This window comes from Pholcus phalangioides, unplaced genomic scaffold (assembly GCF_987345545.1).
Source record: "Pholcus phalangioides strain wild (caught in Gottingen) unplaced genomic scaffold, Ppha-v1.0 ptg000004l_1, whole genome shotgun sequence".
NCBI classification, from domain to species: Eukaryota; Metazoa; Arthropoda; class Arachnida; order Araneae; family Pholcidae; genus Pholcus; species Pholcus phalangioides.
The window spans coordinates 6501594-6525677 of NW_028301597.1; the positions used below are offsets into that span (position 1 = coordinate 6501594).

Below are 24084 nucleotides of genomic sequence, written 5' to 3' on the forward strand. Positions count from 1 at the left end.
CTAATAACAGTTCGTAATTGGTTCATTGCTAATGATCTAATCAATGTCTCCAAAAGTAAATTTATCAATTTTTCCTTACAAAGTATTCCACCTATTGCCTACGACATAATTTTTCAAGGACCAGTTTGATTTATGTAACTGTCAACGTCTAGAGCAAATATCCACCATAAAATACCTTGGTATATATATTGATCAAAACTTGAAATGGCTCTCGCATTCTAATGAAACCATATAAATAACATGAAACCATATGTAAACCAATCTTTTTTGTTAACCTATTATCATTCAATGTTCCAATCGCACTTACTTTATGGTCTGCCACTCTGGCAGAAAAAATATATTAGAATTTTGATGGGAAATTACATCAACTCCCTCAAATGAACTTTTTCTACACCTATAAATATCCTACCCTTAAGGCATTTACATTTTTTTAAATCCATACTTATAATCAAGAAAAAACAGTTCGCTTTACCTTTGAATTCGTCACGAACATCCAATAGACATAATTTCATATACTCTCTGCCTTTAGTTCATAAAAATATTTTAGCTTCCTCATTCCTAAATTTTATAATAGCCTTCCAAACAGGCCCGTTTCCAGAAATTTCGTTCGGTGGAGACCAAAGTGATAGAACAATAGATTTGGTCATCTTTTTCCCTTTTTTTCGGTCATTTCCTCACATTTCGGGGGGGAGGAACCAGACCCCCAAGTTCCCCCCCCCCCCACCCGCTGCTGTCTTGCTTCCAAATGATCTCATACAGCCATCCACATTATCTATTTTCAAAAAACTTTTTAAACAATACTTTATTACAAATAGTCAATATTGAAAATTACTTATGATTTCGTCCTCAAATTCACACTCCCTTCTTTGCTGTAGATGGACTTCCCGGTCCAACTGGTTAAGTTCTCATTTAAAATTCCCTTGCTGTCAACTAAAATCATATTATATAATCTCATGTTGATTTATAGATTTGTTTATATATAAGTAATAAGGCACCCCCTGCCCGTTGCATCGTTATCCCATGCAGTAACTTTAGGCGAATTCAGTGGTTTCTCTTCACACAAATGAGGATTTTCGGAACCCCAAAATCTCCAGTTTTGTTTTTTTTTTTTAATTTTAAAAAATTGAAAAAAAAAAACTAAATTTCGAAATTTCTGTACAACATTCTTATAGTTTTGCTAATAAACGTACCGTTTACCGCATAATTCTATTGATCTTTGTTGTAGAGATATTTAATTTTGAAGTAAGGGCTTATTCGCTGATCACCCTGTATCTTATGCATTGTGTGTGTGTATTGATATAGGGAAAGAGAGAGGTTATAAGCGCGACACTACGCCAGTTGGCGCACAGGAGGGTATCGTTTGGCGATAGGCCAGTGAATTGGCGACAGATGAGCGAGATCTTGCTAAAAGAAAAAAAAACGTTTTCAGTGTGACAGTGAACAGCAGAAAAAACGGACCCTCCTCCTGGCGGTGAGTAATTAATGGCATTCCTTCTCTCTCCCCTAAACTTGCCACCTCGCGTTAATTAAATGAATATATAATTTTTAAAGTGTTGAATTGAAGGATGGGTATGGAATAAACAGGGCCAGTTGTCATAAGAACCTAGAGTTATGAATATTTATTTGTAGTGTAATTTTTTCGTAGTGTCTACTCCGTCGTTGTATCACTGGCACCGTTTGACAATCAATGTCTTGTTTAATCCGCATCCATCCACTTCATATTTGCGCAATGACTCTCAATCAATTAATTTATTTTAACAAAGTAATTGTATTATTCACGATTCCATCAGTATTTTTGTTGTTCGGTAAAATATAATTTTAATGTGACCCACGTTTTTTTTTTCTTGTAATACCACGTGACGCGAAAATTCGTAATGAAATAATATTTGGTGGCTTGTGCAAAAAATATTTAATGTTGTAAATTTTCATTGTGTATTTAAAATTGCATCTTGAGAAAAAAAAAGATCATGAATAGGCGTATTCAACGCCGAGTACCGGTGGTCACGCGCACAATCAGACAGGTCCCCACCGCTAATTTCAATGCTTCTTTTGTGGATTTAATTCCACCGTTCTCGGGAGAGAGTTCAAGCAGTGTAAGAAATTTTTTGAACAAAATCAACGAAGTTGCGCGACTGAGCGGTTGGTCCGAGGATGACAAAATTTCCATTTCCATCACGAAGTTGAAATTGACGGCAACCGCCGAAGCATATATTCTTTTTCGGTCCCTCAACACGAACAAATTTCCAGTTTTTCGGAGTTTTCCCAGACGTTAGTCTCAAGATCTGAAAAACAAGTGCCCCTGGCATCCTGTGTGCAGCAGGAACAGGAATCAGTGGAAGACTTTGCCACTCCAGTGCGGCACCTTGGCAACGGTATTCCAAAATACAGCTGCTATTTCTCCAGAGGTCACAGCCGATAACGACAGGCTACTGCAGGCTCGTTTTGTTGCCGGGCTTCGGCCCGACATACAACGCCATGTGCTTAGCAGAGCCCCCTCCAAATTTTGACCAAGCGGTAACAGACACACTAACCGAGGAGGCAAACAACATACTTTTCACGAGCTCACTGCAGAGTAGGAAAGAATCACAAGGAGACAACGTGCCTCAATTGAGCGACCAAGTACGAGAGCTCACTATGCAAGTGCATAATCTGAGCTCGCAACAAATTAACACATACACATAGAGAAACAGCAGAACACACATACCACGATCACACATTACATGTTTTTTTTTGTGGCCGTGTCGGGCATGTGCAAGCAGATTGTTGGAGAAAACGAGAGAATATACAGGGCAATCACTCACACTCGCGAGGACGGAGAGTACATTTTGCACACAACACTCAGGGAAACCATAGAGGAAACAGACAAAATTTAAACGGGCAAGAGCCTTACTAGGAAAATATTTATTGGAATAACATGTACACAGACACTAAAAATTTTCTAAACTCGTGCACAACCTGTCTTTCTTGTCGCAGTGCTATCAGGGCCACTTCTGCCCCAAATGAGCCAGTAGATCAAAGTGAGAGTCCAGGTGAAAGGTGTCACATCAAGGGCGTAGCGAGGGGGGGGGGGGACTTGGGGGTCTGGTCCCCCCCCCCCCCCGAAATGTGAGAAAATGACCGAAAAAAGGGAAAAAGATGGCCAAATCCATTGTTCCGTCACTTTGGTCCCCCCCCCCCAAAATGAAAGTGCCCCCCCCCCGAACGAAATTTCTGGCTACCCCCCTGTGTCACATGGATGTGTTTGGTCCTTTAAAAACTACTAAATCAGGTCACAGTTATGTTCTATCCATGACAGATGTTTTTTCAAAATACATCTCGTTCCACTGTCAGACCTTAAGTCGGCAACAATGGCTGAAGCTTTTTTCAACAATTACATTGTACATAGAGGCTGTCCACACACATTAATACCATCGATGACGCTGCAGACAATCACCGGAGAGAGAATGACTGTGCGAGGAAAAAGTGGAAGTCTTAGTGAAGTTCACCACGGTCACCTATCTATACACTGTCTTCGTGGCCGACATAAAAGACCTGTGTATCATCGGACTGGACTTCCTGAGGAAACACGGATTTTCCTCGGACATGAGAAATGACCAGTCGCACACACTGAGGGAAAGCATCGCCCTACTTGGATGTGGTCGTGACGAATTTCCTCCACAGAAAGTGATGGCCATTCCGGAAGCGGTAAAAGGGTTTATCCCCGATGGTATGAAGAGGAAGATCCATCCTCGGAAAGAAAAAAGGGCATAAAAATACCGACGCCCTGAAAAGAGAAACGGGTCCACAGAACCGTCGTCATTGCATCAAGACTGAAGAAAAGTACGGGCCGGCGAACCTTGTAGTAAGACGCGGTAACATCTCAAGTCTCAAGTGAAAACCCTTGCAACAACAAGAAAACCCGAAAGGCCTAACTAGAAGATCCCGACATACGACCAATAATGGACTTGGAGGAATCCACTGGAAATAAACCAACATGGCAAGATGTCGCCTCTTCCAGTCCGACGACCAAAAGATACTGGGCGCTATGGGACTCCTATATGGACCCTGGAGATGAGAGATGGCGTGCTGTACCGCAAATAGGAATCGGAGGACGGGAAGACGTTTCGATGGCAACTCATCTTACCAAGAGGCTGTGTGAAAGAAGTTTTGAATGAGTTGCACGGAAGCCCCGACGGTGGACATTTCAACATAACCAAGACTCTCCAGAAGGTCCATGAACGATTCTAATGGGACCAGGACCGATGTGGAAAAATGGTGCAAGTAATTATATCTCTATTATATCTTGACGTATTAGCAACAAATGGATTAGTCCCTTTACATGAAAAAATTACTAGACAAACAGACATAACACAAACATGTATTGATCATGGTTTTTTTTATAGAAATAAACAAAACTGTGCTCATGAATTTACTGCTTTTAAAACCCAAATTACAGATCACTATCCTGTATTGGGATACATAGACTTTCTGCAGAAAAGAATGAGTAGTATAAATGAGGAAAGTAAAGATATAAAAATCATAAATTATGAAAAATTTGAAACTTTTATCTCGAAACTGAATCTTAAGAATGTCATTGAAGATGATAATCCTCATAATAAATATAAGCGATTTATGGATATTTTAATGTTGAATTCAAATTTATGGACCAGAACAGTAAAACAAAAGCCAAAAAAAAAATAAGAAAAACTGGATAAATGAAGATATATTAGAAAGAATAAATTATAAAGAAAAACTCTACAAAAAATACAAAAAGAATCCTCAAATGGTCTCGTATAAATTGGAATACAAGGAATATGAAACAAATTTGAAAAAACATATAAAAAAAATTAAACAAGAGTATATTAAAAACAACTTTAAAGAAATTGGAAAAGATAAACGCAGGCAATGGAAATACATAAATGAAAATATTTTAAACAAAAATATTGGACACAACATACTTCCAAACTTTCAAGATCCAATGGATTTGGCCATTAAATTCAATAATGACTTTATTACGAGGAATTTAAATACTAATGAACAAAATAATTTTTGTACCCATTGTTTGGAACAAAATAATGCTACTAGCAATTCAATCAATTCCATGTTTTATAGTGATATAGATCAAGAACAGTTAAAACATGTTATAAGGGATTTAAAGGAAAATAAAGCAAGTGGTTATGATGGATTGACTCCTAAAATGATTAAAATAATTGCAAAATACCACTTAAGTACAATAAAAAATCATTCTGTATTGAATGGAATATTCTACCATGATTTTAAATACTCTCTAGTCCATCCCATATATAAAGCAGGAGATAGTAATGATTTGACAAATTACAAACCAATATCAATACTTCTCGTCTTCTCAAAAATAATTGAAAAATGTATAAAAAACCCAACTACTTGATTTCCTAAATAGATAAAAAATATTCTCAACTAACCAATATGGATTTCAAAAAAATAAAAATACAGAAATGGCGATACTTGATCTAACTAACTATTTAAACAATGGATTCAACAATAATAAATGTTCCACAACTGTGTTCCTAGATGTGGAAAGACCATTCGATTTTGTGGATTTGGACATTTTAACAAATAAACTACACTGCTCAAAACAATTAGGGGAGCAAGCAAAAAAGTGAAAAAAACCGTGCGAGACAGCCACGTATTGGCATACAATGGATAGTACACGCGTATCCATGCGCAATACAGAAAAAAGACGTAAAAAAATTTGGAATTAAGCTTTAATTCTTTGAAAATATGGAAAAAACATGAAAAGATGATTTAGGGCAACAATTTGGTTACATGTAAACGATAAAAAAAAGTACTGTTTAGACATGATGCATGAGTTTTAATAGGGCGTGTGGTCTCCTCGAACAGCTAAGACTGCTGCACACCTGTTTGCCATGGATGCGATGAGGTTATCGATCAGACTTTGGGGAATACTGTTCCACTCCTCAAGAAGTGCAATCTGCAAGTCTCGGACAGTAACAGGTGGCTTTGGTCGCGCAGCAATGCGTCGTCCGAGCATGTCCCAAAAATGCTCGATTGGATTCAGGTCAGGAGAACATGCTGGCCATTCCATACGCTGTATTGTTTCAGCTTCAAGCATGTTCTCCACAAGACGAGCTCTATGCGGTCGGGCATTATCATCGTGGAAAACAAAGGAATCTCCAATGGCTCCAGCGTAAGGGATGACATGAGGTCGCAGTATCTCGTCTGCATACCTTCGGGCCGTCAAAGTGCCATTCCGAATGATATGCAGGTCCGTACGTCCGCCTATGCTGATTCCACCCCATACAATCCAACCAGCTCTTTTTAATTGTAACTTTCCACGAACGAATGCGGGGTTATTTCCAGTGCCCCTGTCCCTCCATACCGGAACACGTCGGATGTCACACTCCAGACTGAATCGGGACTCATCTGTAAACAGCACTTGGCTCCAATCATGTTGCTCCCAATCTCGATGTTCAACAGCCCATCTTCTTCGGGCCGCACGGTGGCGTGGGGTGAACGGAATGCAGACCATTGGCCTACGTGCATAGAGCCCTCCCTCATGAAGCTGATTACGTACTGTTTGGCTGGACACCCTTCGTCCTGTTGCCAAGAGCAACCGTCTTTGCAGCTGCGTAGCATTCTCTGTTCTGTTTCGACGGGCTGTTAACCGTACATACCGGTCATCAGTTGCTGCAGTGGCGCGTGGCCGACCTTTGCCCTGGTCGACGTCTAACATTTCCTGTTTCTTGGAATCGATTCCACAGCCTTGCAACAACACTTCTGGCGACTCCAACAGTGTCCGCGACACTACGTTGTGTTTGCCCGGATTCCAGTCTGCCTATAACACGCCATGCCATGGATTCCGGTAAATCACGTTGTTGAGACATCCTCAAGTCACCTTGTCTCAAAAAAAAAATACTGCGAATCGAATTTGACAGTTACGGCAGTAAAACAGACGTTTCTGCAACATCCCGATTTCTGCCCTTATCTCCTTTTTCTGGTTTTTGACGTCATGAACTTTGATTTGCATATGAAGTTTTCTTCTTCCGTTTCCTGCTAGGCTTTAAATTATGGATGATTCATTTTATGTTACTTATCGGTATACATCTTTGCGTAATTTTGTTAAAACCATGTGCTCCCCTAATTGTTTTGAGCAGTGTATTTGAAATACGAGTGAGAGGAAACATACTTGAATGGTTTAAATCATACTATTGCAACAGGAAACAAGCAGTTGTTATTCAAAAAGAAGTTAGTACTTTTCAAGAAGTGAAAAAGGAGGTACCTCAGGGTTCTTTTTTGGGTCCGATATTATTTTTGATATATTAATATATATAAATGATTTATGTAACTTGAGATTGAATGGAAAAATTATAACATTTGCCGATGATACAGTGCTTTATGTAGAAGATACTGATACAGCAAATTTAATTAGAAAAGTAGAAGATGATCTAACAAATATTAATATCTGGTTAATTAAACATAAATTAAAACGTAGCACTCAAAAAACAAAATTTATTTATATGAAGACAAGAAATATAAATTATAATACAAACATACATCTAAGAATACATAATCATTGTCAGTTGAATGACTTGCAAACGGTTTCCGGGTTATTAGGCCATGGTCTAGGAGATTTTCTTCCTGACGTTTCGCCCACATCTGTGGCAGGAATCATCTGAGGTTATTTGGACGTAAGTCTCCGCGGCAATCTACTATCATCGACTTGTTCTCTATATGCATTTCTGAGACTTGATCGGCCGCAGAAGAACCGCATTGGTTGGCTTGTGTGGATGTGTTGTGCGCCGATTGGCTGCAAGTGGTGTCTGGCGACGATTGGCTGTCGAGGTCATTTTCTCTCTGGCATTCATCGGGGGCACATCTCGACTCTCTGCGGCGCTGAAGTACCGGAAATTTGAAAAGACCGAGAAAATATCGTCGGAGGTGCACTACCATGCTCGTCTTCATAGAGAATCCATTGAAATATTCAAGCACGACAACATGAATCGAAAGGAGGAGACGATGAAGGTGCATCCCACTTGGGTCCCGGTACTTCAGCGCCGCAGAGTCGAGATGTGCCCCCGATGAATGCCAGAGAGAAAATTACCTCGACAGCCAATCGTCGCCAGACACCACTTGCAGCCAATCGGCGCACAACACATCCACACAAGCCCAACCAATGCGGTTCTTCTGCGGCCGATCAAGTCTCAGAAATGCATCTTTTTTTTCACTCCCGAGCGAGATATGAGAGAGTAAGCACGCTCCGCTCGAGCTCCCATAAATCCACATGATAGGGATAAGTGAAATGCTGTGAAGTACAGCAAGCTTAGGCACGAATCCGTACTCAGTCGGATCCTGTAGTAAATAACCCCCAACATCTGATTCAAATCATTGTAAATAGTTTAACTTGGAAATATGGCAGACCGAAAGACTCTAGCCGAACAACCAGTTTGCTTTCTACATGATAAGATCCTGGATGTGGACGGGGAAAACGAGGACTGGCACAAGCTGATAGCAAAATACAGCCGGAAGAAGGCGCGCAATGCTGACCTAAACCGAGCCACCATCGCTTTCCTCGACAGCATCAGGGAACACTATGATTGTTGGGAACCTTCTCATCCAAGAATACGTCGCTCAGAAACTGAAGTTTTCTACTGCACGGGTGACGAGTTTTTGAGAAAGGCCATGGAAAACCACCAAGCCATTGTAGCCAGACCGGATGACCCGGAGATTCCTCTCTACAAGCAGCAGCTAAGATGGAACATTAGCCAAGCCTTCATAGTAGGCAATGACTGCTTCTATGATGAGGATGAAAACGAGGCCATCTGGTATGAATACTATGATGAGATCAACAGACACATACAGAAAAGGGCCAGGAGATGGGACAAAATTCCAGACTTCATGTTAGAGACGCAAGTCCCGGATCCAGTAGCCCCTCTTGATCCAACTTCCCCACTGACAAAAACGGCGACCGCAGTCCCTCCGGAGGAGACGAGTGGTGCCCAGGAGCCTTCAAATGCCGAAGATAATCCCGGAAAATCAAGCATTCCTGGAAATCTCCAGAAAACTGATTACGGCGATAAGGCCAAAGACGCCGTCCCCGCCGAAGAAGCCACCCGAATCAGCCCCGCCCATGCGGACGAGCCAGCGGACGAGAACCAATCGCGCGACAGCGACGTGGAACAAGCCCCGCCCAAGCGTCTGATGGATGCCGACGAGCCGAGCAGCGAAAAGCCGGTGGAACACAGGACTATCGACGGCGGTGAAGCGGCTGTAGCCGGAAACACCGACGGGATCATTGAAGAAAGAAACCAGGGAAGCCCCGCCCACGAGATCGAGTCAGCATCAGCTGGCGAATCGCAAATGCCCAGCATTGATCTGAAAACGCCGCCACATGAAACGAGTGAGCACGGCAGTGAACGACCGGCATCTCGCAGTGAGTGTGACGGCATCAGTTCGATCGTGGTGCGGGCAGATCGGCACTGGCGATTAATAGCCCGAAAAATTCGTGAAACTTGCCGCGAAAAAGTGCGAGTGAAATTATCACACGGAGAATACAAAATTAACTTTCATAATACGGGTGACTATGATAGGGTCCTGCAATACTTAAAATCTCGCAATGCTGAAATTTTAAAGCGATCCACACCGGACGCCCCAGCCCTCAGCGTGGTCTTACGAGGGCCCGATGCATCAACGCCCGTTGATGACATCCAAGCAGAACTCACCGATGAAGGGTTCGCTCCAATTTCAGTCATGCAGATACGCTCGCGCAGGAAAAAGATAAGGGGTAAATTATTACCCCTTTGGAAAATTGACCTGCCAGCCTCCGAAGAATCGAAGCGAATATTCGATCTAAAAAATCTTCTCCTGATCGACATTACGATCGAAAGATACCGGAGGAACCCTGGCCGACCGGTGCTAAGCATCTGCAACCGATGCCAAACATGGGGCCACAGCGGTGACTCGTGCGAGCGCCCCCTTAAATGTATGGTTTGTACGGGCCCGCACGATGTCAAACAGTGCGGTAACATAAGAGGAGTCGACCCCCCGATCTGCTGCAACTGTGGGAAGGACCACATCAGTATTTACCGTGGATGTGAAATGTACAAAAAAGAACTCGCCAAAATTCGGAACCCGAGAAAGACTTTGCCCACTCCTGCTGACACTCATGAGAATATTCGTGATAAAATCCCATCATCCGAATACAGAAAATCTCGGAAAAAATATTCGGACTTTTCATTTATTCCAAGAAGTGTGTGGAAGCAATTTCACGACCGGAGAAAGCGAATTTACCTTGAAGACGGAGAAACTACCAAAAGAAAAGCGATTGGACAGTCTGGACCTACGGACTTCCCTACGGATCAAACGGAACTGCCGAACGAAGCTAAGTCTACGGACCTCCAGCTCTCGACCGAACCGAAAGGTCAATCGGAACTAGAGCGCGGCGAAGCCAGCAGTAAAGCCCCAGCGACCAAGGGCCGGCTACGGCAAGCTTCGACCCCCAAGAGGACCGTAGGAGCTACCGCAGAGCCAGCTGCCCGGCCATCGGCGAAACCCATCAAGGTGCCAGAGTCACGACCGCGCGTTACAACGGTAGAAGACTCGGAAACTGATGGATCTGTCGATTGCCCTGACGCAACATCCGAACTTTACGAAACTGCTAAAATCTTCATGAAAAATATCATGAAAGCCACCTCCCGGAAGGCCAAACGTGAACTTCTGCAAGAATTCCAAAAAGAGGCTGGACAATTTCTCGCACGTTAAAAAAAAAAAAAAAAAAAAAAAAAAAATTCGTTGAGCGACTTGCAGTGATAGCGAGCAATTCCTCGGTCCTTTGTCCAGTAGCATCAGAAACATAATTTCTGAAATTATTTCATTTTTCATCTATCTTTTTCTCCATTTCCTTTACCCATCTTTACGAAAATATTTTCTAAAAAATCCCATAAAAAACAAAAAATTTATTTCTAATTGAAAGATTGGAAATGGAAAAACTTTTTCAAAAATATCTTCTTCACCTGTCCACTACCTTCTTTATTAATAATACTAATCCTATTCCTCTTTTTCTTCACCTTCTAATTAATTTTGAATTAATAAATTGTATGTTGTATGTATACTCTCTTTTCAGCCAATACCAGACTGGCAACTCATCCGGCCAATGAGGATGAGACACGGCGAATCCAAGATGGCGCCGCAAAGCAGCTTACTTTTCCTGCCGAAAATATTAATAATTAATATTACTAACATGCTCGTCCAGACATGTTCAATTTATAGCTTCCTAGTTAATTAATGAAATTCTTTAATTAACTGTGGGTTCCCCACTAGACATTCTCCCAATTCTGACCGACATACATGCACTCTACATATACACGAACATTTGCACCCTTGCCTTTCTCTTCACAATGGTCCCCCGCGGGCCGGTTTTGAAGGCGGCTGATGTCTGCAAACAGATAGGCCCCGCCAGAAATCCCTTATCTTGTATCTATCAGAAATGCATATAGAGAACAAGTCGATGATAGTAGATTGCCGCGGAGACTTACGTCCAAATAACCTCAGATGATTCCTGCCACAGATGTGGGCGAAACGTCAGGAAGAAAATCTCCTAGACCATGGCCTAATAACCCGGAAACCGTTTGCAAGTCATTCAACTGACAATGATTATGTATTCTTAGATGTATGTTTGTATTATAATTTATATTTCTTGTCTTCATATAAATAAACTTTGTTATAAATAAAATTGTTAACACTAACATCTGAGGTTGTGCCGGCATCTTTCCTGCAAAAGTGTTAAAACCAAGAACCACTAATTTAATCGAAAAATCTTCTCCCGAATATGACAAAAAAAAAATGATGATGATGATGACCTTTCCTCCCACATACATACACTACATAAAAATACAAACATTACTCACTTGTCTATCCCTTCATCAGGGGGACGCGATGGGCCCCCAGCCTGTATGGGGAATATATGACCCGCTTAAGGGCCAGGCATCCCCTTAAAATTTTTATTCTGGTTCTGGTTCAGAACTTCGACAGAAGCCGCCTAGAAGCCCGAGTCACGATCGCGCGACAAAACGGTCGAGGATACGGGATCTGATGGATCTGTCGACTGCTCTGACTCAACATCTGAACTTTACTCGATCGCAAAGATTTACATGAAGAATATCATGAAAGCCACCTCCCGGAAAGACAAGCGCGAGCTTTTACAAGAGTTCCAAAAGGAGGCTGGGCTAATTCTTGCTCACTAAAAATTTTCAGAACAACTTGCGGAACTAGCCAGCAAATTTAGCGAGCCTTTTTGCTCAATAATAGCCGAAAACTAAATTTCGGAAAATTTTTCTTATATCCTCTATCTTTTTCTTCATTTCCTTTACCCCTCTTTTCAAAAATATTTCCTCCAAAATCCAATAAAAAAATTTAAAAAACTGAGGAATTCCTGATAATATCAGGAATAACTCTGAAAATAAAATAAAAATTATTCTCCCTCTACTTTCCTTGCTTTCTTAAAAATACTAACACTATTCCTCTATTTTTCTTCCCCTTGATCTAACTTTTATTTTTAATAAATTGTATTTTATCATGTGGCTATTTTCATCCAACCAGAATGAGGCACGCAACCGGTGAATCAGGTGCGACCACGACGAAGAGATGTCAACGTCACGAAGCAGATCACTTTTCCTGCCTAAAATATTAACAAGTAATATGACTAACACGCTCGTCCAGACATGTTTGGTTTAAAAATTCCTAGTTAATTAAACGAAATACTTTAATTAACTGTGGGTTCCCCACTTAAACAGTTCTCCCATCTTCTGACCTAACTTACATGCACTCACACAAACACATACATTTGCTCTCTTGCCTACTTCTTCACATTGGCCCCCCGCGGGCCTGTTATGAGGGCAGCTAATGTCGTCAAACCGACAGGTACTGCCAGAAATCTTTCTTTCGTTCGTTCGTAGATGTCTTTCTCGCTTGCCGCGGAGACTTACGTCCAAATAACCTCAGATGATGTCTGCCACAGATGTGGGCGAAACGTCAGGAAGAAAATCTCCTAGACCATGGCCTAATATCCCGGAAACCGTTTGCAAGTCATTTAACGCCGGCCATGAAAGCCTCAGACAATAAATCATTGTCAGTGCCTGGAGAACAATGAATGTCATTGCCAAGAAATAGATATTGTTCGGGAATACAATTATTTAGGTATCACAATACAGAATGATCTTAAATGGAACACGCACTGTGATATTTTAATAAAAAAGATTAGAAAATATGCAGTGATCATTTACAAAATTTAAAACTTGATTGACGAACATTTTTTGAAAGATTTATTCTATGCATGGATATATTCAATTGTCAATTATGCAATCAGTGCTTGAGGAGGAGTATATTACGAGAATATTCGGAAATTAGATAGTATATATAACAGAATAAGATAGTATATATAACAGAATAAGATAGTATATATAACAGAATAAGATAGTATATATAACAGAATAAGATAGTATATATAACAGAATAAGATAGTATATATAACAGAATAAGATAGTATATATAACAGAATAAGATAGTATATATAACAGAATAAGATAGTATATATAACAGAATAAGATAGTATATATAACAGAATAAGATAGTATATATAACAGAATAAGATAGTATATATAACAGAATAAGATAGTATATATAACAGAATAAGATCTCAAATAAATAATCGATAGTTCTAAAATACAATGCCATACTTTAAATTTGAGACAAAACTTTTTGTACAGAGTTATCAAATTTTCACGATTAAATGAAAATTACTTAACGAAAAATCAAAATAGAACTACAAATAGATATAATCGAGTTTATCAAGTACCAAAACCAAATAAAACATTATATAAAAAGAGCTTTTAATTCATTGCCCTTAAGATATTAAACATTTTTCACACTGAAAATCAATTTAATAATAATAAAAACATAAATCATGAGATTTTTGATTTCGTCAGACGCATAGATTACGAAACCATTTAGATAAAAGTATTGAAAGAGCAAAAGAGTATAATAATAAATGAGAGAAGTAGTGTACAATGGTTGTATTATATTGAGCTTCACGAAAAACAACTTAATTGTGAACATTATTCAGATATATATAGATAAGAGAAAATACATTTGTGAACACAATATCTAATAGATATAATAATGCTGTTGCAAGAGAAAGAAAAAATATTCTATAGCTTATTCCTTTAGGCCTGCTGGAAGGACTTTTCAGTCCCTTGAGGCTACAAAGTGTTTGTTTGTAATATGTGCATCCTTTTTTTTTTTTTTTTTTTTTTTTTGTGTATCATATATATGTATTTGTGTAACACATTTCTAGATTTGTGTACTACATACTTGTATTCGTGTAGCACATGTCTGAATTTGTGTATTACATGTTTGCATTTGGGAAACTAAAAAAAAAAAAAGAGAGAGAGAGAGTTGCGACGCCTGCGCCGCTCTAGAAGGTCCTCCGAAACGCACCCGGGCGCGCCTTCAACACCAACGTTGGAGCGCCTTTCGGGGGAATAATCACCAGAGACGTCTTGGGACCGTTACCGAGACCAACCCACGAGAGTGCTGAATTTGCCATCACAGGTGCTTATGGGACGAGATCGTTGAATCCCCAAAGACCGGATAAACATCGGCTCCGAGAAGATGAAGAACCGCTACGATGCGAGGGCCACGACTTTAAAGAAAAAGAGCTCGTCTAGCTCTGGAACCCGAAGCGCCGGAAAGGACTTTCTCCGAAACTCCAGACATTTCGGGAAGGACCCTACAGAGTCGTGAAGAAAATGAATGTGGTAATTCGGATTCAAAAGACTCCGTCGTCAAAACGCAAGGTGGGTGGTTCATCTGAACAGACTGGCTCTCTACCACAGTGAGACAGTGAGTGACTAAGTGCGACCCACCGACGTGAGGACTGAATTGTCGGGACGAACAATTTTAAAGAAGGGGGCAGTGTTACGAAAGATATCGTAGCGTAATTTTTGAAGAAACCCCTAAAGACAATAATCTCCTGTTGCCAAACCGGAAATGTCAAGACATGCTAGATTTATTTAGAATGTCTCGGGACGGTGGCGCCACAAAACCAGAACTATGCGAGAATTCTAGAATTTTCGTCGTATCTATAAAAACAGAGACAGTTGTTTGATTAGATGCTCGATAAGAGCACTCTGATCTGGTTAGCGTGTATCTCTGCTTGTAAATGCATGTAAAAATTGCTGTTCTGTGAATAAATTTGTAATGTTTTGCGAATTGTTTAACCTCCTCTGCTTGTTTCAAAGACTTGTGAAAAATTACCCGGAACAATATTCAAATTGAATATGTTTGTACTAAATTACAAGTTGTTGATATGCTCACGAAAGCGTTGCCCAAATTTGTATTGTCTGAACTTATGCATTTGTGTTGTTTGAAAATGTGCTATTAAGGGTGGGTGTTAGAAATGTAATCGCACTGGTTTATGTTATATATGTATGTGTATGGATGACGCTTCATGTCTATGAACTGGTCGTTTGCAGTTATCTGCATAGGTGTGTGTGTGCTTGTATATTGTCGTCTCTCGTATAATAAATAGTCTTCCTGGCACTGACTCGTTCGCACATTTTCTTAGCACAATCATTAGAAATTACTCTCAGATCTCCCAGTAAGGTCAACTGCTCTCCCCAATCCCTGATTTTCTGAAGAATGTGATTAATTGGATCAAAAGCCTTGGAGAAATCAGTATAAACAACATCAATTTGCTGCATATTATCTATAGTTTGTGCTATAACTTGAGAAAATTCGACTAGATTAGTTAATGAAGATCTCTTGGCAATAAAACCATGCTGACAACTGGAAAACCAAGAACGAACATAGCTATATATTCTTTCATAAGTTCAAATAATAATTTTTATAAGTTCAAATACCTTAAAAATATAATTAATTTTAACTATAAGCCGATAATTTAAAACAACAGATTTATCACCACTTTTGAAAACAGGTAATAGTGAGCAAGTCTTCCAAATTGTGAGAAAGACACCTGAACTAATAGAGATATTAAAAATGATGGAGAAAAGGGGGCAGCTAAATATGAGCCACAACTCTTAACTATGTAACGACTTTTGCGTTTCTTTATAGCAGACAAAACACAATGTTCAGTAGTTGGTAGTTCAGTCGCAGACAAGTTTGAGCTACGAGAAACTGAACAAAAAATCTTTAAATTTCATTTATTACACTGGGGAACAAAATTTTTGTTGCATTTATACAAGCACTTGATCTTATCTAATTCAAGTATGCTGATTTCAAATTTGAATTCAGTTTTTCCCTGTAAGCTTAAGATTTTTCAAAATAGCATTTTTAGTTTTTTTCTGAATTTACTTTTCCTGACACTTTGCAGGCAAGAATTTGCGCTTATAATTCTTACGTTTGTGGACTTTATGAGGGCAATCTCGTTTGATGTTCCAATAATAGTTATTATTATCCATGTTATTCCATTATATTTTGTCCCAGTCATCTTAGTAGCGCTCTTCCATCGTCTTGAAATCTTCAAGAAAGTGCTCTCCCTGTTCCTCACTTACAACCCTAAAATTCCTTTTCTTGCTGACACCCAGTGGACCAGACAAAAATAGCAGTTAGTCATGTGACCTGGGGTTCCCCACCAAACCATGAGAATTCCAAAAGGCACATCGTCTTGTTTTCCTTTTGACCTGTCACAAAGCATTTGACGGCAATTATGAAACACAATATGGAGCGGCCCATTTCCTGTCTTGGTCCCCAAGTCTCACTAATTTCAAAATAGGCTTTATAAGCACGCTTCACAAACAATGAAATATTGCGCCTTTGACGAACAAGTGTGCAGCAACCGCATACATATCTGAATGATTAGGACTTTGAATATCTACATGAAGAAGCCATGAAATCAGAACGAAATGAACTCTACAAAATGGACTTGCAAATTACGCTAAAGAGAAAGGGGCCGTTCAAGTATTACGTCATCATCGATGGGAGGTTTCCAATTTGCTGAATTTTGATGACAAGGAGGGAGGGAGGGGGGGGGTTTGGATAATGCTTATGTCATCAACCACCCTTTATGAAAATATAAAATATTAATGGCACCTTTTTCGCTGATCCAAGTGATCTGGAAATATGTCCGGGCCGCTTAACTGATCTAGAACTGTGCCGCCCATCACCCAAGTGATCCGTAATTATATGCCGCGGATCACTTAAATAATCTGAGAATGTGCTGCGGGTAACTTGAGTGATGTACAGCCGCACTGGGGGCCACTTAAGTGCTTTAAAACTACGTCACGTCACTCAAGGGATCTCTAAATATGTCACGGATCGCTTAAGTGTTCTGGAACTGTGTCCTGGGTCATTTAAGTGATCTGAAAATGTGCCACGGGCCACTTAAATGTTCTGAATTGTGCCACGGGCCACTTAAGTAATCTGTAAATGTGCCGCTTAGTTCATTTTTACAAAATTAGGTATGACGACGGGAAGCAACATCAGATAACCCCCAGGGCCATATTTGGTCCGCGGGCCAATGGCCTTTATGCGATTTATCATTATATGGCTTAGAGGGTGGGTAGCAATGAATTTATTAAGGATGCGGATGCGTTTTCTCTCTCTCTCAGTTCACAGCTTTCAAATAACATTGAAATCAACAGAAATTGATTATAGCAACATATAAAGGTATTTTCTTCCGAAATTTCAATTAAAAAATTATTTTTTTGCATTAAAAAAAGAATTTTTTGATCATCCGGTATCCCCGTGACATGCCCCCCTCCCCCCCCGTGTACGTCTCTGATTCCACCAATATGCGTTAGGGTTCAGAGGGGCAGAGCTGATGACGAAATTTTGCTGACAAGTGGAGGAAGGGGTCAAAAATGGCTAAAAATTAGCTTACGTAATACTTGAACGGCCCCAAAGAAGAATATGACATTTCCTTATTGCATCTGTAACTGAAGTGTACTGTGGTCGTCTTCCTGACGCCACGCCCTACATGCTAGAAAAGTGCTGCCCTCTAGTAGCCACTGGAGTAAATTTACAAAACTGATGCTACAGACTCATAAATTGGCACATTAGTAAATACACATACGCGTGGCAAGGAAAATGTATAGTAGTACAACCAAGCTAGAGTAAGTCGTTAGTGGATAGCCCGGGGACCTTTGACCATGTATCAGTATATAATATCAAACTGCATAAAAACTAGAGCTTGCAGAGAGAAATCTATTTCAGATTTGAAATCAGCAATAAGAGAAAATAACTTAGATCAGTTGAAAAATCGAGGTTTGACTTAACCTATATGTTACCATTTCTGTTCATCAGGGGCAGCCTCACAGAGTACGCAATGCGAGGTGCAAGGGCGAAAAAAAATTCGCCCTTGGAGATCCCCTTACTCGTGCCAGAAGCATGGAAACATTTCCACCGTGTGTATGTGTATATCATGAATTTTTTTTTTTCAACCACTTGTGCCCGAGGCTGGCATACAAAATATTGATTCGGTTCGGTCATGTGTTGTTTCAAGGTAATATAAATTTCTGGATATTTGTACAGACCTGCTGTGAACCAATTTTTAACGCCAGATAATGTTTTCATGTTTTAAATATAAAATCACAAACTCGAAAAGTGCCCGTTTCTATACAACGGAAATCGATTGCGTTTTTTGATGTGACGAAAATCGGTACGATTTTTTGGGTCGTTTCTATTTTTTTTCCTTTTAATCGGGAGCCATTTAACCCATAGGAACCAAGTTACGTGTATGTACTGAGAGCTATGCACATTGGCGTACACAAACGGGGGGTTTGGGGTTCTAACCCCCCCCCCCCCCCGAGCCAAGATTATAGTGTTATTTTGCAGGAAAAAACTAAACCCCCTCCAGAAGGAAAAAAATCTGAAACCCCCCCCCCCCCTCGAGAAAATTCTGGGTACTCCTATGGCTATGTGTATATTATCAGTGCTCCCAACACACGGTCCGGGTACCTGGGGGGGCCATGAAGATACATTCATGGCGAAGTTGACAGGTTTGATTTCGAGTGTCCCTTGAATTGCATTGTTTTCTTGTTGCTTTAACATTGAAAAATTTGCAATAGCGGAAGCCCGAGATAAATCCAGTCTGGGGGCTCCACTAAAAATCTGCGAATTGGGTTCCGGGTCGGGGGTTCCTGGATTTTATTTGCTGGTAAAATGAATACAAGTGAAAATTTTTCGTGGCCCTTTTTCGGGATGGGGGGAAGTGTAACAGGGAATCCAAGCTGGGGACCGACCCCATGGGTAAGTTGTCTCATTTCGGGAGGTACTTGAGAATCACATGAAGGGCGATTTTCATTCGCGATAGGAGCTGCATTTTCAGCAATTACCCTTATGCCTGAGGACGACTTCTTTTTGTCCCAATTCCCTTTTTCCTTAGGGCCCGGATTACACTATGAAAGTTTCAAAAAAAATTTCTAATAAAATTTGAAAAATTCGACCAATTAGCGTATCGGATACATTCGAGCGAATGCGAACACTATAGTTTATATTTTGTATATTTTGATCAGATATATATATATATGTACAGTAGAGCTTCATCTCCCCCCCCCCCCCCCAATATGTACAATCCTCTCAGCGGACAACTCCGCTATCACAAACTTTCTAAATCTCGCAGAATAGGGATTACATTATAAAAATTTGACAAAAGATTTTTTACAAAACTTAATCAATAGACATTGTTTTCTGGGGGTTTTTTTAACATTCGCTCGAATATAATCGATACGCTTATTTTATTGGTTGTATTTTTCACTTTTTATAAAATAACTTTTTTAAAACTTTTACAGTGCCAGCCTTAAATGTGTCATCTATTAATGGACACTCCCAAGATAGCTAGTGGATAAAATTTTCAATCGAATGAATATCCATTGCCGAAAAGTTCACTACGTTTCATCTCCTCAGTGGCACTTGCATTATTGTATAAAATAGAGCGATAAAAAAAAATTCGGGACTTGGGAAGGGGTAAATATTGGGGCACCAAAAATAGATCCTGCACGAGCGTTGATTTTGTGTCGAGCCGCCCCTGGTGTAAGGCTCTGGCAAACTGAATAGTTTTTAATAATCAAATTATCTCTCTCCCACTGCTGAGATCTATAATACCGTATAGTTATAGATTTATTCGTAAACCTGTTATTTGCATTTCTACTTCATTTATGAATAACAATTCGATGAAATCATTTGTAAATAATCACGCAAATAAAGCAAAAATGTTTTTCCAAAGCCGGTAGGTATATGTATGTATGCCACAGCACCGTTAATTAAGACAAAATTAATTGCAAATCAGATGCATTAAGTTCGGCTTTTAAATGGTGATTTATATTTTCAAACGCCTAACTGGGGGAGGGGGGGGGTGCTTCAACCTTTTTGTCCTTCGTGAGCACCCTAGGGGTTATAAGCCTTCTTCCACACCAAACCTCATTTTGCATTCCCGATTTTCAAATTAAATATCAATCTTTTTTTCTGGCAGAAAAAAAAAGAAGTTTCACCTTTTCCAATAGTTTATTCCTACGATTGCGTATAGACATAGAATATTAATTAGAAAACATGGGTTTTTGTTTGTGTTTTTTCTCAATACCATGAAGAATTAAAGGATAAAACAAGGGCAAAATAATCTGCACTGCCTGAAAAGAAACGCTGCAACACTTTTGACAAAAATTAAACATTCATATGCAACATTTTTGTCATATGTTTAATCTGAATTACATCGGATCCACCGACATCCAGAAAAAGTCGAATGACTCTTCAAACCAGGGTTGCAAAAAACCCTGGTTTTTTTCATAAAAAATCTAGCCCAGGCGGGGTTTTTTTTTTTTTTTTGGCAAAATGGGGAAAATTAAATTTTTTTTCCACAACCTCAAAATACCTAACTTAACATGTATGTTAAGAGGGAACGACAATGAATGCTGCAAGGTACATTGAAATTTTGACCCGTTTCATGAAACGTCTACGCAGGGTACGACCTTAGTACGCACAATAAGGTTCATGGTTTCTTGTTCACGACAATGCTCGCCCTCACACAGCCAATATCGTCAAACAGTTCCTGGCAAAAAAGGGGGTGGTGCAAATTGAACATCCACCATACTCGCCAGATCTCAATCCTCCAGACTTCTTCCTATTGCCACGACTCAAACTCGCTTTGAAAGGAAAGAGATTTGACGATATTCCTGACATCCAACGAAACGTGAAGAGGCTTCTGAACTCCATCCCAAAAGAAGACTTCTTGCAAAGTTTCCAGAACATGTATAGGAAATCTCAGCGGTGCATAGTAATAGGAGGTGACTATTTCGAAGGACAGTAAGGTAACTTTCGTTAACATTTCATCTACGTTAATGTTACAGGACTATTCACCGAACTTTATTGTCAGAGGTTGTATATTAAAAAATATCACTTTATATAATAAACCTGTCTGTCATGTATAGCAACGGACCACCTGAATGCTTTCATCTGGCTGACGATTTTAACAGGCCAATTTTCGTTGTTGGGCTTATATTATGAGCATTCTGAAACCAGAAAGACCTAACCAGAAAATTAAGCTTTAGCTTAATTTTCTGGTTAGGTCTTATTTTCGTAGAAAAACTATACTTTTTGTTCTGTTTCTCTTGAAGAAAGGTGTTGGTTACCAATGATCAATTCAAAAATCCCACAAAGTAATTTTCTTTTCGTTATGAGATAATGTTATTTTTGTCTCTTGATATTTCAATTATGAGAGTCTCATGTACCTGTATAAAACTTTTTGCAAACGTAATGCAAACACTTTTTGATTAAAAATTCAGTTTACATACATTGTTTTACTTCATAGAACCTTCGATTTACAATTTATACAAGGATTTGTTTGCAAGTGTATGAAACATTATTCTGTATTATGAATAAGCAATATATATGCTTATCACATTACATGTCAGGTATATTTGTTAAACTAAGGCCCATGGTTACAATTTTCTGTTTGCAACATATTTTAATGTGTGAATCTCGTATCTAAATGCTTACATAAGAAAAGGTAGTCAGAAGAATTATAAAAAAGGGAGTGTTTATGATTCCAAGAAATTATTTATTATCACATTTTTGCTCCTAAAAAAAATCATTTGAAAGTACTTCAAAGTATACATATTTTAAACACTGCACCTGCGGCAATTTTTTAAATACATAAACTAACCTTAAGTTAAAATTTTAACCTCAAAACAACACATTTTCTACGAAAACAAACAATTTTCCCCAAACACCCGGGTTTTTAGGCTAAAAACCCCAGCCCGGGGGGAGGGGGAATGGGTATCTACCCGGGGAAAAAATTTGACAACTCTGCTTCAATCACCTCTAATAAATTTTATAGGCGGATTCAATAAATAGGTTTGCGAGCATCGAACACTCTTGAGGCTCTAGAGAGCACCATGAGCAACAGGTTGAAGGTGCCTGGTTCAACTCAACAGCTAGTCTCATTTTTTTTATAATTTTCTTGTGATACACCCTGAGCTCTAACACAACAATCCCATTCATATAATACCAAGTTGGTTAAGCAAATATTGCTTTTTCGTAATTCCGACTTTATAAGAATTATGTTTCGCTACATAATTCTACGTAATCCATTCTGTTTCATATCCATTCCTCTCATTCTAACGAAAAAATTCGTCTTTTATCTTCCATACAGATTTCACCACTTCAATATTCATGCAATCGTTTTATAAAAGCACGATTATTTGCGATTAGAATTCACTGCTTCAAAATTCCATAACATTTTCGAGTAATGGCCTTCGTGTAATCGATTAGAAGTCCAGGAGATCTGCATTTGTCTGCAGTATTGAAATGAAAATATTTTGTTCCTATAAAAGTTTTCGTTAACAATCGCGATAAAAATGTCTCTTCCGTTTTCGTTATGTCTGCGATTTTTTTGTTTTACAAAAAATAGCTGTTAAATGTGACAGTGGATACCGCTAGTATATTTTATGAAAACATTCGACAAGAATAAGAATTAAGAATTTTGTATCGATGTATTACAATAAGTTGTATTAAATCTGAGAATGTATAAGAGATGGAAATAAACCATTTTTTACTTACTTAATCCATCGAATTTTCGAATAATGCTATCCACAAAAGTTGTCTGAGGGGCAACATGGCCCCTTCGCACAGGCATTTTCCAGGGCAGTTACTTCTTCAAGGAATATAATATAGTTCTTACTGTGATTTCTGACATTATAGCTCTCTTATACAGATAGCTACATCAGCAATACAAGTCCACAAACCGGACTCGAAACCTAGGCACATTTTTAATATCCAATGTTAGTATGAGGATCCTGCTGCATGCAAGCCACTCTCCTTAATGCACACGAAGCCGATCGAATACTGACGTTGTTGTTGACCGATCACAGCGCCTTCATCTGCTTGCAACTGGAGGAGCGAGAAGCTCCGTAGCAGACACGTTTATACCATCTATAGAATAATATAATCTTCTTGTGGAATTTCTTTGCTAGTTGAAGATGTGGGCATTAATCACTGCAATTATATTCACCATAACAAATTTATGATTTCGGTAGCTTAATATTACGTACGTATACTCGCGTGAACCTGTCATTCACCGCTCGAACGTATTTGACGTGATATTACGTCGGAAATTGTATGGAAGAAATACTATAAACACCGCTCCTCTTCGCTGCCATTCTTAAGTAAAGTGCGCGTACCGATTATGAACTAGGTAACCCTACGAACCTTTTATGCGAGGGAAAAAAGAAAGTGTTTTCTCTAATTTACCTTTTTTTTTTTTGCCCGTAATACTTCGTTGAGAATGAACTTGAACACTTGTGTGTGTGTCACTGATGCATCATTTTCTCTAAGTGAGATTTTCCATCCCACACTATTGGGATTTTAAAAAAAATCAATCAAGACTTAGCATGAGGATAAAATATAACTCGTTACTTAGACGTGATATTACGCTACTTGAACACTTTTACTCTCTATCCCTATTCAGGCTAACTTGCTTAACACTTAAGTGTCCCTTTAACCCCCCCCCCCCCCATGTCCGTCCATACGAAGCTCGTATTTTTGATATTATACATATACATAGAGCATAAATTTCTGATGCGACGCGTATGTTTTCGTTAA

General features: G+C 39.3%; 1 protein-coding gene across 3 annotated transcripts in view; it reads right to left on the reverse strand.

The window, feature by feature from the left end:
• The window catches only part of LOC149086498 (voltage-gated inwardly rectifying potassium channel KCNH2-like), a 327715-nt gene extending 304409 nt beyond the window's left edge, over window positions 1–23306 (reverse strand). For all 3 annotated transcript variants that reach the window (XM_089255950.1, XM_089255949.1, XM_089255948.1), the window contains exon 1: window positions 23044–23306. In XM_089255950.1, the coding sequence (XP_089112076.1) occupies window positions 23044–23119 (76 nt within the window). In that variant the 5' untranslated portion in view covers window positions 23120–23306. The remainder of the gene's footprint in view (window positions 1–23043) is intronic.
• Window positions 23307–24084: the final 778 nt, after the last annotated feature.